We start from the raw sequence: 18524 nt of genomic DNA on the forward strand, positions 1-18524 counted from the left end.
TTTCATCTTTCCATTGCATTAAGCATCTGACCAACATTGGGGCAAAACAAGATCTCTCCAAAATAAAAACCAACAGACCTCAGCTGTGCTTCCATGTGGGTACTCAGAGCCATGGAGCTACCTGTCCCTTGTGCATGGTGAAGGCTCACCAAACAATGACAAGTGGGGTCAGGTATGCGGAAAGTGGAGAAACAGGATACAAAGTAGAGATGGGGTTGGACAGCTTTGTCATTGTCCGTGAGTGTGGGGAGGAGGAGGAACCTAGGATGTTTGTTTTATCTGGAGCCAGCCGTGGACACACCAGCACTGACACTGGAAGGGGCACGATGGTCTGGCAGCCCCAAACACAGATTGTAACAGGCAAGAGGCACCCCTCAGTCTGGCCTTTTAACATGTTTTATGGGCCCGTGTTGGCTCAAGAACACAAGGAGTGAGTTTTGTTGGCCTGGTCCAGCCCTGGCCTCATGCTTTGCTGTTCGAAGTCCCTTACGTGGCTTGACTCTTACTGTTTGTGCTCTGGTGTCTGGCTAAATTGGATGCTAGAAATCAGAGTTTATATAAATACATGGGGTGGATGCTCTTGCCCCACACAAAAGCCCATATCTGATTGTCCTTACATCCCAATTGCAAGAAAATTATATGTGTGTGGGAGTGTGTGCATTGCCTTTTGTGAGTGTCTTCATCACAATAACATAAAAACTAGAGTGTCAAATTTTATCTGTTAGCGTAATTTAATTCTGTTGGGTTGGCTAAAATGCTGAGAGTTATTTTTGCTACTAAGCAGCCCTCTCTTCCGTATCGATGTTTTTATTGCAGCCTGTGGTCTCATTAAGAAAGCTTCTTCTGCCCAACCTCTATCAACAGTGAAGGCCTGTGGAATCTATATGTCCCCAAAAGAAAGAAGGCTATAGACTACAGTGTCATCATTTATGTTTTGATTTTTAAAATGATTTATTTGTTTGTTTATTCCTATGTCTTTCTAAAATGGATTGGAGTCTGCTTACAGTGAGAACATATGTTATCTATTGTTCCTCTCTTGTTTTTCTTCGCTTTTCTTTTATTTATAGTACAGAAACACTTTATTTTTCTGTTTTTCAAGCTCGCTCACAATTTCTTTGCTGATATTTCTCAGTTTGTTTTTAAAGAATCTGTAACATCTCGCCTTCTGCAGCTAGGCCAAATACTTTAGTCCGGGGGTGGCAAACTATGGCTGTGGGCCAAGTCTGGCCAGCAGCTTGATTTTGCAAATAAAGTTTTATTGGAACACAGCCACGCTCATTTGTTTATTATTGTCTATGGCTACTTTTGTGCTACAATGGCAGAGTTGAGTAGCTGTGACAGAGACTGTAGGGCCCACAAAGCCAAAAAATATTTACTCTCTAGTTATTTATTAAAAATGTTTGCTGACCCCTGCTCTAATCTATAGTCTAATATAATTTTGAAATATTATCTTACCTAAATGAATTTATCCTGCTCAGAATTGTGCGATGCTGTGCAGCAAGAATTTGCATTCATTCTTCTCTATACCAGTGTCACCCTGCTTCTACTGAGCACCCAGACTCACTGGTATTTACCCAGCCTGCAAAGGCTGCTCTTTCCTGCTCTGTCCCAGACAGGGAGATCAGCCCTATTCCTTGATTCCCATCCTCCAACACAGTACACAAGTTAGTGCAGAAGTCTTGGCTAAAAGTTGGAGGTGATTGAAATAAGGCAAACAACTTTTATATTGAGGACTAGATACCTAACTCTGAAAATACCTCTGGCAACCCCGTCCTGCCCTCACTAGGAACACCTCCTTAATCATCCTGCTATTTAGGTCTTCACCATACTGTTTTGTTTATCTCTTCTTCAATACTGACATCATATTTGAATCCCCTCACTTTTTCACAGAGAGCAATCATGCTCTCCACTTCTCACTTACATGGTATACCTATACATCCTCTAACACTGATGTGTACCAGTTATAGGAAAATAACTGGAATATGAGAGGAAACATTTTTTGTGATGCAGGAGGAACCTTGCTTTTCAAGGCTTCGGATTTTTACAAGGAGGGACATCAATTGGCACAACATTCATAGCCTTTCTCTACTCTTCACTCATTCTTCCCCAGGAAGCAAGGACATCTAATATTATTAATAAGCTTGGGATAAGGACTGAACCCAATCCCTAATCTTTTTCTCCTGGGACAGAGCTACCCAGAAGCCCATACTCTGGTCTGCAGTTTGGTGGGATAAGCTCAAGTCAGGGAAGGTGGGTATCTGGCATATGAGGTGGAATTACTGATAAAGAGTGAAATTTGATGAGCAAAATAATTCTTGCAGATGGAAACTTCAGTAGGCCAGGCCACGTGTCTTGGGGTAGATTTCCCTATTAGGAGACACTGAGAAAAGGATTTGAGTGTGAATGGTTTATCTGGAAGGCAAGCTTAGGAAGCACCATAGGGCAGTGGGGGAGGGAATGTAGCCAATTAAAGATGCCTTTTATGCCAGCTCCACTGTGCGCGATTAGAGCTCAATCCCACAGTAAATTCTGGGAAAGGGTGGAGAACATGTACCTCAGAGTTATCTTACCAGAGAGGTGAGAAAGCTGAGGTGTTTTTACATCAACTCTTGTTAGTCATTGATTGAAGGCTGCTCCTGGGGGTGACTTTCAAGGCCTGTCTGGCCTGCCCCATATCATAATGCAGACTTCTCTGACTCTGGGAAAAATCTTCAGGCAAAGAAATGTGGATAGCGACAGCTAGAAGTTCTTTGGGAGCACACTGAAGCTTTAAGGCCAGAGGGAGGAAGGCGAGGCCAGAACACTCTATGTCACAGACTCTGGCATTGAAGGGTGATTTTGGAATCTCTTAGTTAATTATGCTTTAACTTTACTATGGGATTTAATTTAGGGATTAAGAGGTTCAAATTCTGTGCTTTGGCCAGATTCGTTTTCCAATAATCTAATCTCATATTTGACTCTTAAATGAGGCTATTTTCAGAAGCCACAGGTCCAAACCCATCTCCAGAAGGTCCCCTATTGCTGCCTCTATGTAGATCCTTAAGATAGGGCTACTTGCCTGCCAGGGTCCCAGCTGCCTCCTCAAGACCAGGGTATATTCTCACCACTGTCATCCCATGTTCATGTTAAATGGCACTTCTGTGCCTTCATTTGACGGATTCTTTAAAGAGAGGAGCTGAGACTGAGAAGAGCTAAAACTTCGAGCGATCAATTGATTTTCTCAGTGCTCTAAAAATACTTTGGAGAAATCGACGCTGTTCACTCCCTCAAGATTGGTCCATTGGACTTGGTGATGGAAGGGGATTGAGAGCCAGATAGAGGAAAAGAGAGAGTGAGATAAAAGACACCAGAACCTGGTAAAGCAGCTTCAATCAGAGAAGAGAAAAAAGGAAATTGAAGGGCGAAATAAGGAAAGTGAGGAGAGCACAGTATAACCACAGAACAAACAGCAAAAACAACAAAAATGAAAGGGCAAAAGAGTAGAGCTAGTAGACAGAATGAGCAAAGGAAAGAGTACTGAGAGAAGAGGAAAATGAATTTTAAAATGGCTGGGTTACATTGGACAAGATGTGTTGATCCCTGAAAGAAAGGGCCAAACCATTCTACTATGTGGATTCAAAAAGAGAGCTGTGAGAAGTAGAGGAGAACAGTCCGAGAACTGGTCCAGGGACTCTCCTAGTTCCTAGCAGAACTATCTGCGATAGTGCAAATGTTTGCTGCTCAGAGAGTGGTCCGCAGACAAGCAGCACCAGTTTCCTCTGGGATCTCCTTAGGAATGCAGAATCTCAAACCCCACCCCAGACCTACCGAACCTGCATTTGACACAGTGCCCAGGTGATTTGTGAGCACAGTAAAATTTGAGGAGCCTGGGTTAAACAAAAATATTACGGAGCATTTAAAGACTCCGAGAACAGGGATCTAGCAAGACACTGGGAGCACACCGAAACCAAGAAAATGATTTCTGCTCCTATTTGTACGTTTACTTTCCATCCCCATTCTCACTCTCTCATTCTCTCTCTCCAGACTGGATTTATCAGCTTTGTAAGGCCACATACAGAAAACAAGGCTGCTGAGTGCTCATACATTTTCACATTATCTAAGTCTCGTATAGAGACACTCATTTCTTAGTCTTAGTAACAAAATCACTGGGGAATGTGTTGATTGATCCAGCTCGGGTCAGATGTCCTCTCTGGAACTGACTGGCTGGGGACTGGGGGTGGAATCCTGCCGCGGGCACAAGGTGGCTGCACTGCAGCCATATGACTAGAGTTGGAGAATTGTTCTGGATGGATAATCCAATAGCTGCCCACCTCCTACACAACAGAACTTCACCCTCTCTGAACAGGGTCAGCATTGGTGCATCTGAGCAGGTTATGACTTTAAAGAAAGCTACTTAAGCTCTCCTGAATCTTATTTAAACAAAACATTAAGCAATGCCACTCTTGGCTTGTGCCTAGAGGAGAGTGGTCAGCAGTGCCTTCGTGAGTGCCTCAGTGAAGTGAAGCTCACACTTTACTGAAAAGTAAAAAGGCTTTCATAAGCCCACGCTGCAGCACAGTTGGCCATGTCTTTATCCCGAGAGAGGACTATAGCATTTTAGCATTTGTCATGGATTCTGGAATGTCATAGTTGACTGTGAGTTAGTTGGCTGAACCATTTGGAAATTGTTGGGAAACTTTAATTTTCAAACATGAGCCTGATCTATTTGGGCTGAGATTGCAAACAATCACACAAGAAGCGAAGTGATCATGATGACTATTTCTAAGCCAAATAAAGTCAGGCAAGCTGCTTATAGGTTGTGATAACATAGTATATTGGTATTACATAGAGCCTTTGGTGATGAGAAAATATAAATATCCTAGATCTGTGGAAAGAACTACTACACCAGCAAAGAACCTCACAATATCAAAAACAATGCTAAAGACAAACCTCCATATCTAAAAAACACATTTCATGAAAAAAGGGGTTACACAGGCAAGGAAGTTTGAGATTAAAAGAACTATTATTTATACAGAAAGAGCAGAGGATCCTAGAATCCTGGAAATACCCCCTCCTTGGCTATTGTACTTAACCTAATCATTTGAAATATGCCTAAATCGAGATGTTTGAATAATCAGGGCAAAACTTGTAGGTGCTTCGGGGTTTCGCCAAAACTGGTCAAGAATAAGTTGCATTTTTAAGAGAGCTGTGAAAGAACAAGCATATATAGTATATATAATGTATAGAGTTGTGCCCATCAAGGTAGCCCATGCCAGTGGGTTGCCTTTGTCCAGATTTGGTGACTTGCCACAGATCACATGGTATCCAATTGACTTTTTTAATGGCCTTTCAGTAGAAAATGGAACCCCCTCAAGATGACCTCTAATAATGTCCACTTCTGGTGCAATGACTGTACCGTCATCGAGGACCTGGGGGACTTTTTGATGTCGATGGGAGTTGGAATTCTGAGTTGACCTGTGGGATCTATGGTATTGAGACCAAAGAGGAAATAGATCAGGGTCCTTCAGGAATGGCATCTGCTTTTACTGCTGTGAAATAGCATAAGGAGTGTTGGACTCCAGACTGCTGGCTGAATACTTCTCTGTCCCCACAGTGGGATACTAAAAACTGGTGAGCTGGATAGAGGTGATGAGGAATTCAATCTCAAAGCCCAAACAATAAAATCCAATCATAAATTTTGATGGACATGAAAAGAACGAACTCAAGAATCAAATCTTCCAACTGCCAGGTTTCCCTACTTTAAAGTTGATCATTGTCTATAAAATTAGAACTGAGCTCAAGGAGAAGAGAATTTGAACACTCAGTTATACTATGAGGAAAAGGTTGAATTTCTTTAAGAACTTAATGGAGGCATCTGTTTGTTTCAATTAAGGGTCTGTAAGTACCAGCCAGAGACTGAGTTGACAGTCATTTCTGTAATACAGTAATAAATCGTGAGGATGGTTAAGGAAACAAGAAACACTAAGTTCTTCCTTTGTTCAACCAATTAAACAATAAGCCATCTGGGTCTTTTTGTTAATTACTGTCAAACACAACATACAATTGAATTCAGCCTTTTATTTAATTATATTAATTTATTCCAGCAACTTCAAATACCCACAATGCCAATAATAAAGTTCATTTAAAAAAATAGAGGTCTTGTTTAACTTTTATTTTTCAACCATTGATATCCTTTACAACGTCGCTGTCTGAGAATTTTCAGCTCTGTCTCAGCCTCAGGATATTAAAGGAATTTGATTTAAATATACACAGTTCTGAAGGAAGAAGAGAGTGGCTAAAATTTCTTCTCTCAATGGGAAGATGAGTCTATCTAGATCGGTGCTATCCAATAGAACCGACGTTTGCAATGATGACATGTCATATATCTGTACTCTCCACTACAGTTGTCCCTAGGAACATGTGGCTATTGAGCACTCGAAAGGTGACCAGTACAACTAAGGAAATGAGTTTAAATTTTCTTTAATTTTAATGCATTTACATTTAGATAGCCACATGTGGCTAGTGGCTATGAGTACAGATCTAAAGTATATTCTGAGGAAAGAGAAATGCAGTGAGTCATTGACCTAAGTAGACGGAGAAGGAATACATAATTATGACAGGTATTGTTTGGAAACCCTCACTTCCTACCTAGTTGTTCTCACTTGAAACACACTGAGTTCTGAGAAATCAGCATCTTTGAGGGGAGGTTTCTAAGTAGAGCATGTGAAGAGTAAACTCCATCTCAAAGAGAAATGGGCACGAATGGTGTCTTCTGAATAGCAGAACCAATGCACTCAGCAGCATGGTCAGACTAGGCCAAGTCAAAGCAAAGAGAGCCAGTCAGCTGTCGCTAGTGCTGGCTCTGCTCTAGTCGAGGTGTGCTTGTTCCACGATGGTGAACGTTCAACCTGTGGGCACACTTGGGGGTCTCGGACAGTTTCTACAGGCTGAGATGGCCCTGTCTGCCCTCACAAACATTAACACCCGACTCTGGTTCCTCTCATAAGAATTTTGGCTCAGACACTGGTATTTCCCCTCCCAGAAGTTTGCCTCAAAGGTTGCTATTTCTAATCCAGTCAATACAAACCGTGTATCAGGGCGTCAGGAGTTTCTCAACTGCATATGCTTTTGATAACAGGAATGCTCAGTCTGAGCGGACCCTTCCAGACACCAATGACTAAAGAGAAATATATTGCATGAGAATCTGGTTGTGGTTAACCAAGCTAGAGAAAGGCTAGGGCGGGGTGAATGGAGGTAGAAAGTTCTGAGGAAATTCTCATCAACACGAAAACATCCTATCCCTGGTTTACTGACTCTTTCAGCTGCCAGGCTGAGCTGGGGAGTTGGTCCAAAGCTCTCTCCATCTTCTCTCCAGCCCTAGCTTCCCTTCCTTCTTCCAAGCTATCGCTCGACCAGTAAACATGAAATTTGTCCTAATAAGCCTAATCCAAAGTTTTGGGGATGTCGGGCCATTATTCCCTCGTCACGCTTTAATTTTCACGACTGGCCACAAAGACAAGCCAAGGTAAGGCCACTTAAAATAAACTGATTGATTAAATTTATGTATCCTGGAGGTACTTCCAGAGAATGTCCAGGCCTCTTTCTGTAGTCAGAGATAAAAGCAATTATTACATGCTCGATGGAAGAAAATGAAGAACCTTCTGTACAATATAATGATCATCTACCAGTGATGAAGACAATGAGACAATGAGTCCATTTGTTTTTCTTTTCCTTTTTCTAAAATAGCCAGTGGACAATGAAATAGGTGTGAGCACGAAAGATTTTTCTATATTCGTTCATGGATATTTCTTTTCTACTATGACCAGGAGCAAAAACATAACAGAGTCTGCTTCGTGAAACATTCTAGCTCTTTTAGTTCTCTTGGAGCTGAACTGTGATGGCCAAACTTCTCTTTTCCTTCTGACACTGGCGTTCAGTGTTCATCCACATTGTTGACATTGTCAAATCGCCACAGTTGGCTGGCTTTGCCATCACACTGGCGCAAGTACAAATCTTTATTGTTTTCCTGCACCATGGCTTCCATGCATTTCCCAGAAAGAATGTGAACAATCATACCATTCTGAAATGTGAGAAGAAAAGGAAAAAAAAAAAAGAGAACCAGTCAGCTTCCTACAGTCGGCAAAGAAGGAATTTCTAAGATTTGTGTTAATCGTTAAGAAAATAATAGTGGTGGTGTGAACTGGTCTGGTAAGGAACTATAGTATTTTGGTTAAAATATAATATAATATAGGTAGCTCTAAAGTTTGGATGTCATTTATAGAGCCTTGGGGCCATTAATTCAATTATCGTTATTGTGGTTGGATAATTATACTATTCCTGGTTAGTGAAATGCCAGTGTAAAAATCATGTTCCGTCTTTACACCGTATTTGTGACATTCATTGTTATCACTGACTTGTAAAGTTCTGCTTTCAAAAGGATTTAATTTAATCTCTGCCCTCTAATAAACCTGCAATTTGGTACTGCTGCCACCAGGTTGCAGTAGAGAGTAAGACTTTAAGGATATACTGAAAGCCTAAGTCAGCCATGGTTGAAAGACTACACAAAATCTATCAGATTTAATATTGAATCTAGCCATGCTCTTTTCACACAAAAATCAATGTCTCCATGGAAAGTTAAACATCCTTAACCAGCAATGCTGATAATGTCCATTTAGTCATTTGTTTATTATTTATATATTTTTGAGATATAATTCACATACCATAATATTCTCTCTTTTAAAGTATACAAGTTGGTGTTTTTAGTATATTCACAGAGTGTATGCAACCATCACCACTATCTAATTCCAGAACATTTTTATCACTGTTAAAGGAAAACCGTTATTCATTAGTAGTCACTTCCAATTCCTCCTTCCTTCCAGCCACTGGAAATCACTAATTTGCTTCCTGTATTTATAGATTTGTCTATTTTAGACATTTCCTATAAACGAAATCATATATGGTCTTTAGTAACTGGCTTCTTTCACTTTGCATGATATTTTCAAGGTTCGTGTCATAGCATAAAATAAAATCTATTTTTTTTTCTTTTTTTATTGTGGTAAAAATTTATAACTTAAAACTTATCATCTTAACCATTTTTAAGCATAAATTTAGTAGTGTTAAGTATACTTACATTGTGAAACAGATATTCAAAACTTTTTCATCTTTCAAAACTGAAACTGTATCTATTTAACAACCCCCGCTCACCCCAGCCCCTGGTAACCACCATTCTACTTTCCGATTCTATGAATCTGACTACTTTAGATACCTCATATAAGTGGAATCATACAGTACTTGTCTTTTTTGCAACTGGCTTATTTCACTTAGCATGATGTCCTCCTGTTTCATACACATTGTGGTATATGACGGAATCTCCTCCCTTTTTAAGTCTAAATACTATTCCATTTGTATGTATATACCACATTTTGCTTATCCATTCACCCACCATTATACCCTTGGGTTGCTTCTACCTGTTGGCTACTGTGAATACTGCATCTATGAAGAGTTCATCAATCCTTTTTATGGCTGAATAACACTTTTTCTAAATCTTATTCGTCAATGCCTGAAAGATGCTATGAGTATTTTACTCACTAATCTTTTACTAATTATTTTTAAATGCTGTTTCTAAATGTATCTTATCCACAGAACTTACTTAGTGATACTTCATCATCACTCATAAAGAACCTTAACTTGGTTTCTAAGGCTTCTTTGAGTATGTGTGGACCCCCTGAGTCCTGGTTTTACTTGTCACGAAAGCCTTGTGAACTTTGTTCTCAACCGCTTTTGAGTTCAACCTAAGTTTTCCATCATGTGATCTTCTTTCACAGCTTGCTTTAAGAGTACTAATGCACAGAGTTCTGATTATTTTACCCTCCTAATTCTCAAGCAGAAGTTGAAGAAATAAAAAATATGTGTGTATTTATTCGTTTGCATATTTATACCGCAACTCATTTCAGAAAGGATTTGAGGTGGAGAAAAAGTCGCATATGAATTCTTATTGTTGATACTGTCACATTCTTCTCCCAATTCTGTATGGGGCACCCATTCACTCTCCCTAAGTATTTATATTTTACCTATTTTCTTTTTATTGATGAATAACTTCTAGAAAGAATCGAGAGCTTCTCTCTCCTAAGGTAATAGAGATCAAATAGGGATCTTACTAAAATGCTGAAATGTTCACAGCAGAATTTGCAAAGGAAGAAAGCAATACCTAAATCTATATCTATGTGGTGGTGGTGGAGGGGGGAACCTTTCCATTGCTCTTAAAATCACACTACTGAGGTGGTTGACTATTTCCAAAACATGCTTCGTGGTCCCACTTGTGACCTGAGCTAATACACTTCATAGAGGGGCTGCCTCCACTTTGCCACAGTTGAGGTCAGAGCTATACAGAAAAATGGCAAATTAGTACATTTTAAGATGCCGGTGGCCCAACATTGCTGTAAATTTGGCTTTAACTCCCCCTTAGGCCTTAGTGCCAAGCCACTAAGTTAAACAGCTGAGACACAGGTCAAATGGTAATACTTGAGTTCCTGGAAGAGCTTCGGGACACCAGCACTGCTGAGCCCTTTCTGAAGGGACTACTTACCTCCTGGAAGTCCCAGTGCTGCTGATGGATGGTAGGACCCTCCTCAGTGCAGTTCTGAAGAATCACCTGCTCGCTCCTGACATCAAAGCACAGGTGCTGTGGGCTGCCAAAGTGGATCTCCTTCCTGCCAATGTGCTCCAGGTGCTGGGAGAGAGGGAATGGTTGTCAGCACAGATAGGAGATGTTCTCCAAAGCTGGAGATGTGGGAAGCAGAGCTCACAATAGAGCTGAAGTCTAAGGGGCTTTTAGATTTTTAGGTTTTGCGGGGAGTCAGCAAGACTGTATCTCATAGTCAAGTCGACAAACATACTGCTTGACTATCTATCTCTGGCCTCTAACATCTCCACATTTCAGCTGCTCTCACATTCGTATTTAATGGAGGAACATACGTTTACTACATCGTAGGTGAGTCCATGAAGAATGCTGTGAGCTTTGTGAGCGTACAGTTGGAAGGGCAGATGAAGAACCCTTCTGAGGCCCAAGGTCATCGCTTTCTGGAGAGATCTGACCTGGCCCTGCAACTGAATTTCCTGCTGTTTGTTGTTTCTGCTCTCACTCATGGTTATTATCTTCTCTGGTGTTTTAGAGTGTTGAGTTGTGCTTAACTTTGCAGATGGCCTTTAACTGTGGGACGCCTGTGTGGCCGGGTGGAGGGCATGTTCTGACAAAACCATTTTCCATTTGTTCCTGCCAAGTGCAGCCTGGACTAATTTTTATGTCAATTTCGTGGCTTAGTGACGAGGTCAGCTGCATGGGCGTGTGACCTGTGCCCCTACATGGGGCCTCATGCTTACAATGGTTAATGATCTTAGTTCAGCATACTTGATTTAATGCTCTACTGTGTTGAAATACTTAATAAATGATGAATTAGAAGCCTCACATTTTCATTTCGATCTGGGCCCCACAAATGAGGTAGCTGGTCCTGCTTGTAGATTCCCAGACCACACCGTTTGTATAAATTTGAATCCTAAACCCACATGAGATGCAAGTTTGTGGTTAAAACTCCAGGGGAGTAATTGTCTCCTACTCGAAGACTCTGTAGAGATAGACAAGCTTCCTTATTATTTTCCTGTAGCAGTGAGTAGATTTTACTAGTCAAACTTTTGAGCTTGACGTTTTCGCAGTTTCTCTTTGAAAATCAATGCTGGCTTGACATAGGATCTCTCATGGGCTCAGGGAAGGCACTTGTCACTTACTTTGACATGGAACCAACACCTCTAAGATTCCTCAGGTTGACAGTAACTGTCCCCTCAGCCCAGGCAGGGAAGTGTGGTCCATGCCCAATGGTTCTATTTTCAGTTACCTCTTGATTTTTGTCTCCTGGAAATTTTTCTTTCTTACAAACTCAGTTACTTATGCATAGAAGAGGGTGTTTCTTATATATTTTTTTAAATCTAGCCTACCGAGGTGTTTTCAGAAGGGCTTTCAGCTTATCTAGTTCACAGTTTTACCAGATCCAGAAGTTTTTGCTAATCTCCTTCTCCTCACCCAAAATCAAAAAACCCAAATGGCTAACATTCTCTCTTCATGAGGGAGGCTGCATTATCCCCAGTTGCAGATGAGGAAATCAAGATTCAGAGAGGTTAAGAAGCCAGCGTGATATCACACAGCTAGAAAGTGGTAAGCTCTTACTGCTACATTACAAGACTTCCTTACTTTATATCCATGTCCTCTTCCTCTGTGCCAGGTGTGGATGCCCACCACCATGTTCTGGAAGATTGGTGAAGGGCAAAGCTGAGGAGGCCAAATGGATCCTGAGCATCGCCTTCCCCCAGGACCCCAGGGCCTGCCCTGCCAGCTCCAGCCTCAGACGGTCCTCCCTGCAAAGCTCAGCTCTGGACCTTCCAAGAGATGTTCCGGCTTTTACTCCCAGGCTTTCAGAGCTTCACTTGGCTCTTTTGATCAATATCTCCAGGAATGTGTACCTTGTTGTTTGTTTTTAATAGAGGCTTTTGGGATATGATAGCATAACTCAAAGGCCCCTATAGCAGGCCGAAAGGAGAGAGATTTGGGGGCAGGCTAGACTTTCCAGGTTATCATCCAAGTTGTAAAAAAAAGTGGATCCACCAACTTTCAGCCAGCATCATGGAAGCTGCCCACCACCTTGGGCAGTTATTCTGTGATGGTAATTTTGAAAAGAAGAAAAATATATCCTAAGATGTAAGGAGATCGTCCTGCTGGCCAACGGGGCCTACATAGATGCTGGAATAACCCTGCTGCATTTAGATCCTTCCTCCGACTCAACTGCCTTCCTCTCTCCTCAGATGCTCGAGATAAAGTCTACAACAGCTAAGGGGCTGCATGAAGAGATATAGTTCTACCTTTGATTCTTTCCTTTCACCCTAGAGAATTCTAAGCCAGCAATTCTAGAGCCCATGGACCCTAGAGGGACTCGCTGAACCCTTAAAATTGTTAAAATGTGTGCGGATGCGCTTACATACATTTTTCTTGGGAAAGGGTCCTTAGAGTTCATTAACTTCTTAAAAGAAATGTCTAACCTGCAACAAACATGTCTAATGTCTGACCTCTGAGTTTCCAAGCCCCACCCCTCTCCTTCTCTGTCCTAGTTCTGGATGAGCTCATAAGAAAGCCTGGTGCTTCCTTCTTTGCTGTCGGTGGGAAGTTAGAACCAGGTTAGCCCTGTCTTGAGCCTAGGAACCATCATCCTGGCCCATCCCCTAACCACACAAGAGCCAGAGCCAGTCACTCCTTCTTGCTAACTCAAGCCAGGTGCAGACCTGCTTGGGACCCTGCCCTGCTCTCCCCCAGAAAGTCTCACTATATGAATAACAATGAGACTTGTCATGTGTTGTATGTGTGGAATCATCAGTATCGACATCTGAACAAAATTTTGGATCAGGGGTTGATCCTGTCCCCCTTGGGCAACCACAAGGTATAACCTAAAAAGGTTAAGAACCATGACCAGGAAATGGACAGGTCACAAGATTGACCTACCCTTCCTAAGCCTAGATTTTAACGAGGAACCACCGAGATTCCTCAGTGTTGATTTCAAATAGTCTGGGCTATGTATACCATGAGCAGGACCATTGGTTCAAGGAGGGGCTTCTCCCACTGGGCAGTGTGCCTGCCAGTCCTGTGCAGCATTTCTCTCTGGCTACACTTTGGCCCATATGTTTTTGTTGTCACCAAAGCAGCCCCATCCTTGTTGGGTACTGAGAGCTCCAGCTACACTGCAGAATGGGGCCTCGGGGAAATCTGTGGTGTTGGTCTTGGTCCTTCCTCAAACAAGTCATCAGAGCCTCTATTCTGGGGAGAGGCTCCCACCAGCCCTGGCCTCCCAGGAGAGCTTATGTGCTGCTCCCATCCTCTCCCCAAGGGCGTTTGTACTCTCTACTTCCTCCTAACTGTGGAGTAGAAGCCTTTTCCCTGTGGAAGGAATTTCACAAACCAAATTGCTCTCTGAATGAAGCCAGAGCTCTGAAACCTGGAGCCAAAGACTCCATCTGTGTGTAAACCCTCCTCTGGCAAGTGGGGCAGCTGATAGCTGAGGCCATGAGGCCTGTCTGCTCCAAACCCAGCCCTCCCTCCCCATCTCAGACACACACACACACACACACACACACACACACACACACACACACACAGGTTCCTTAGTGGAATAAAGGTCCCCTTCCGAGATAAAGTGTCTGCTCTCATAGATCCCCATAAAATACCTGAAAGACACAAGACATCTACTCCCCTCAGGCCTCAGCATCCAAGGACTTGAGACTTAAAAATATGAGTCGTGAGTCTTGGGTTTGAGGGACCCCTGCGAATGAGGAATTTTCTCTGGGTTCCCTCACTTCCTCAGTGCTTCTGAGCCTACATTCCCCACTTGGGTGACCCCTTTTCCAGTTGGCTAATGATCTCTGGCTGGTCCTAATATTTCATAAATGGTGCCCTGGTGGAAATTTGCCTGCATACAGATTTTCTTTGACCTCTGGTTATAGTTTTTAATTTTAATAGGGAGCTTTTACATAAACTCTGGATTTTGAGTGTCTTTTAAAATTTTGGATGATCTCATAATACTAGGTCCACTTTCCTATGAAACAAAAATCGTTTATTGAGGCTAGGGTGGGTGCAGCTGTCCTTGCAGATGGGCGATGTGCTCCTTGGTCACAACAGTCTCAATCAAGCCAGCTAAAGCTGCTCATTTCCTTTATCTTCCTAAAGGCTGAAGACTTTTGAGTTTGCCGCCCTTGGGATGGCCACTCTCTAAGCCTCAGTTTCCTCATCTGTCAGATGAAAGCATTGACTAAACAGCCTCTCCATTTCCCTTGAGCTCAGATGTTCATATTCTGATGATGGTCTATGTCTGTGCTTGCAGCTAGGGGCAGGGTGCGCAGGGCTGGAACGGGTCATCACAGTGGGGAACTGTAGGCCATCATGGATGTGGGACCGCTAAAAGTAGATGCCCCCAAAAGAAGTGAGGAACATTCACTGAAAAACCACTTGCAGGTCTGCCCTGGCCATTATTCTGAGAACTCTGACCACCCACCTGTTGCTGCCGGCCATCACTGCAAGGAGCCAGCATCATGGTACAGCCCAGGATGTCCCCTTCTGCCTGGCAGTCTGCACAGAAGCCAAGTCCGGTGTTGTGAAGCTGAAAGTGACATTCATACAGAAGTGAATCCCACCCTCGATGTAAAGACACCCTATGTCAGGTGCCATGCTTCTCCTTCACACTCTGGAGTGTAGCTCAAGGTGCTATGTTCAGACCACAAAAACGAGCGAGGTCAAGCTGAAGCCACTGGTCCTAAGGGACAGGCCTCCTGAAGCGGCAGGCGGCACCTGTCCTGGTGAGGGGCTCTGGGACGGGTTATGGGGCAGCCCAGTCACCTTCCTCAGGGCAGGCATGGAAGCCTCCAGGGCCCAGCTGAGCTTGGCATTGGTTGGCCTACGTCATGGAAGACCATCAGAACCTCAGTTCCTGACTTCAGAAGCCGCCCACCCCTCCTTTTCCTCCTCATCTTCCCTGGGTCAGGCCTTGCCTTTCCAAAGAACCTGGGCCTGAGTTCCGATGGGTACAGCTTAGGGTAGATGTTGGCCAGAAACCAGTGGAACGTCCGACAACCCAGTCTCCTTTGCAGCTGCAAGCGTTCTGTGCAGTCCAGCTTCTCAGCCTGGGGGGAGGGGAGGGCGGGAGGGTAGAAGACAAAGGCAGTGAGATAGAAAAAGCTTGTTGTAGATCAGAATTCACATGGTAGAGGAAGGACCAAAGCTGAAACTGAAGGATTGGGACAGAATGAGGAAACCGAGACCACAGTTTCCCAGGGCTGCAGACAGGGGAGAGGGTCACGTGTTGGGAAAAGAGGGTTTGGAAGGGACAGAACAGAATGAGTCTTCCCTAGAGAGAGTTTTAGAACCAGCAACATGGTGGATGATGTCACTTCCTTCCCACAAGTCCTCACATCTTCAGTCTACAAAGACCAATTTAGATATGCTTTGATGACTTTTGTGGAAGTTGGCAAAAACTGATGGGGCTTTGGACCTAGGTTAGTGTGGTGCAGCACCATTATGGGCCTCATGGAGACAGGAACTGACCCAAAGGCAACTGAGCTGAAGTAAGCTGGGAAATTGTGGGGTGGGGGTGGAGAAAAGGCAAATTTTCCTTTCTTCCTCTCTAGGAGCCAAATTTCCTCCATGAATGAACCATTTCTTAGGGCTTAACTCTCCCCTCTTTTTAAGATTCTCCTTTATGATACTATTGTCCTAGGATGCATATCAAGGTAAGTCCTTAACACTTTAGTATAAATTAAGGTTTGGGGCTGTATTGATAAGATAAAAAGAACCCTTTCTAGAAGTTTAGTACTAAATCCTAGATATATTTAAGGAAGACAGAGGTGCTAAGAAGGGGTCGGAAGGACTAGACACACACACGCACACACACACATGCACACACACACACAAAATAAACAAAACAAAACAAAAGAGAGATTATTATTTCTTGGGGTAGGGGAAAAAAAAGAGCTGGAGCTGGAATAGGAAGTCCATGACAGAGTTCCAGTTTGATGGTCTCTAGTTCTGGCAATTAGACATTGGTCTAATTGGCCGTGTGAAGTGAGCTTGGTTTGATTGTGCTTTTTCTCTCTCTTCATCCTCAGATAGAAATGTTGGAAAGAGTAACACCTGGTCTCCAATATTTCAATGCTCTCTACATGCTGCTCAAAGTGTGATCCCCTGAGTACCTGGCTCAGAAATGCCCAAGAAACTTATTTAAAATGTGGATTCCTGGGCTCTGCTGCAGAGCTCATGATTCAGTAGGTTGAGGCAGAGCCCCTATAATCTGCATCTAACCATTTCTCCCAGTGAGTCTTATCCACAGAAAATTTGAGAACAACCACAGAATGTCTTGTTTCTTCAACATATTCGTTCACCATTAAACCAAAGAGAGCTATTGCTTTTTCTTCTGAAGAAATTACTACAGGTTTTTTGATAGTTTCATGACACTCTTAAGTGTTTATTTGAGTCTGCCCCAGCTCTTTCCCCGGGCTGGATTTTGCTACTAATGCAGAAACATTCCTTTATGCCAGTTCCTTTACCTTCGCCTTTCTTGGCAATGAGACAAACTGGCAAATCTACCCAGCCCTTGTTTGACCTCAGATGAAGGGGCATGCTAACAAAGAACTTTCCCTCTACAACCATGCCTGAGAAAAGAGAAAACAAAAGAATGTCAATTCCTCTAGCACTGAAACTCCAGCCTTGTCTTTGGGTGCCATGATTTCTGTATCTCAAAATCCATGTGATGGTTTTGGGAATGGAGCAGGAAGAGAGATGGAAGGATAGAAATCATTAGAGCAAACTTAATATTTAGCTATCTGAATTTATGGTAAATACATGCTATCAAATACCTTCAGGGAGGCAGTGATGTTACTGAAATCTTGACATCAAAGTAAGCGATAGGACATTTCCAGAACATGAATTAATAGAATGCTCAAAAAAAAAAAAAAATGAGAAAAAAAAATCTTCTTACTTACCAGGAAGAGGTGCCATTCTCCTAGTGAAAGTCATCAAACGAAAGATGGGGATATTTGTGGACCAGAGAAAGGACCACACCCAGCAATATGCGCTGGCGAGGGGCTTGTGAGAGCTGTTCCAGGATATTTGGGGGTCCTGGAAATCTTACCTTTAGAGCCCCACTCCCAGTACAGCAAATATTAATGTGACCTATGTCCCACGTGAAATAGTATTTATGTATCACTCCATAATAATTGAGCTGAGTGACAGCTGACTAGCTGAAAATGCAGTGTTTGTGGGCCTTTAATTAAATGTTTACAAATTTTATTTTTCTGTGACTTGTTTTGGATCCTTTATATTTATTAATATACTTCTATTTGTTTCATGTCTTTGATAATTTCACAGCCTTGAACACCTTGCTCAGGATGGAAGGGTGCTCTGAGACCCATTTCATCACTTTCTCCCTGCCCAATCTCTCCTCCGGCTCCGTGCTGAAGGATTGCATCCCTTAGATGTCATCCCACAGACATCAAGGACTTCCATGCCAAGACCAGCTCTGATGCCCCATCTGATGCTGGGAGAGACAGAGGACAGCCCCGCCAGGTGGAGGAGCCCGCTTGAGAGGAGCGGCTCAAGGGAAGTACAAGCCAGAAGCTTCTATTTTTCCCTCCAGGTAGGAGGGAGAGCCACTCCCAGGCCTGGCTTCCAGCTGATGGCCCTGTCATGGGCACAGAAGCCCCTGCTAAGCTCTCCTTACCTTGCTTAAGGAGAAGGCCTCTGGGCTGTGCCTGTAGAAGGTGTCTTTGAACGAGCCCAGCCAGGTCTCAGCAACGCGAACCTTGTTCTGCAGGGTGGCCTCCTGGTCAGGGGTGGAGTGGGCATCCTGATTTTGGTAGATGTGCCCCACTCGAGAGCAGGGAAGGATTTCAACGGAGCCGCCGCAGAGCCAGGCCTGCCACGAAAGGAGAAAATACACACCTCTGCACTCCGGTCCAAGAACGTG

General features: G+C 43.1%; 1 protein-coding gene across 6 annotated transcripts in view; it reads right to left on the reverse strand.

Moving 5' to 3' along the window:
- Positions 1-6037: 6037 nt before the first annotated feature.
- Positions 6038-18524, reverse strand: part of GALNT15 (polypeptide N-acetylgalactosaminyltransferase 15) — a 43151-nt gene continuing 30664 nt past the window's right edge. For 5 of the 6 annotated variants that reach the window (XM_039837054.1, XM_039837056.1, XM_039837058.1 and 2 more), the window contains exons 6-10: positions 18279-18473; positions 15556-15687; positions 15063-15167; positions 10565-10708; positions 6038-8059 (exon numbers count right to left, since the gene is read on the reverse strand). In XM_039837054.1, the coding sequence (XP_039692988.1) occupies positions 7913-8059; positions 10565-10708; positions 15063-15167; positions 15556-15687; positions 18279-18473 (723 nt within the window). In that variant the 3' untranslated portion in view covers positions 6038-7912. The remainder of the gene's footprint in view (positions 8060-10564; positions 10709-15062; positions 15168-15555; positions 15688-18278; positions 18474-18524) is intronic. The other variant, XM_039837055.1, reaches the window with a different exon arrangement.

The sequence above is a fragment of the Pteropus medius genome, unplaced genomic scaffold (assembly GCF_902729225.1).
Source record: "Pteropus medius unplaced genomic scaffold, Ma_sr-lr_union100, whole genome shotgun sequence".
In the NCBI taxonomy this organism is placed as follows: Eukaryota; Metazoa; Chordata; class Mammalia; order Chiroptera; family Pteropodidae; genus Pteropus; species Pteropus medius.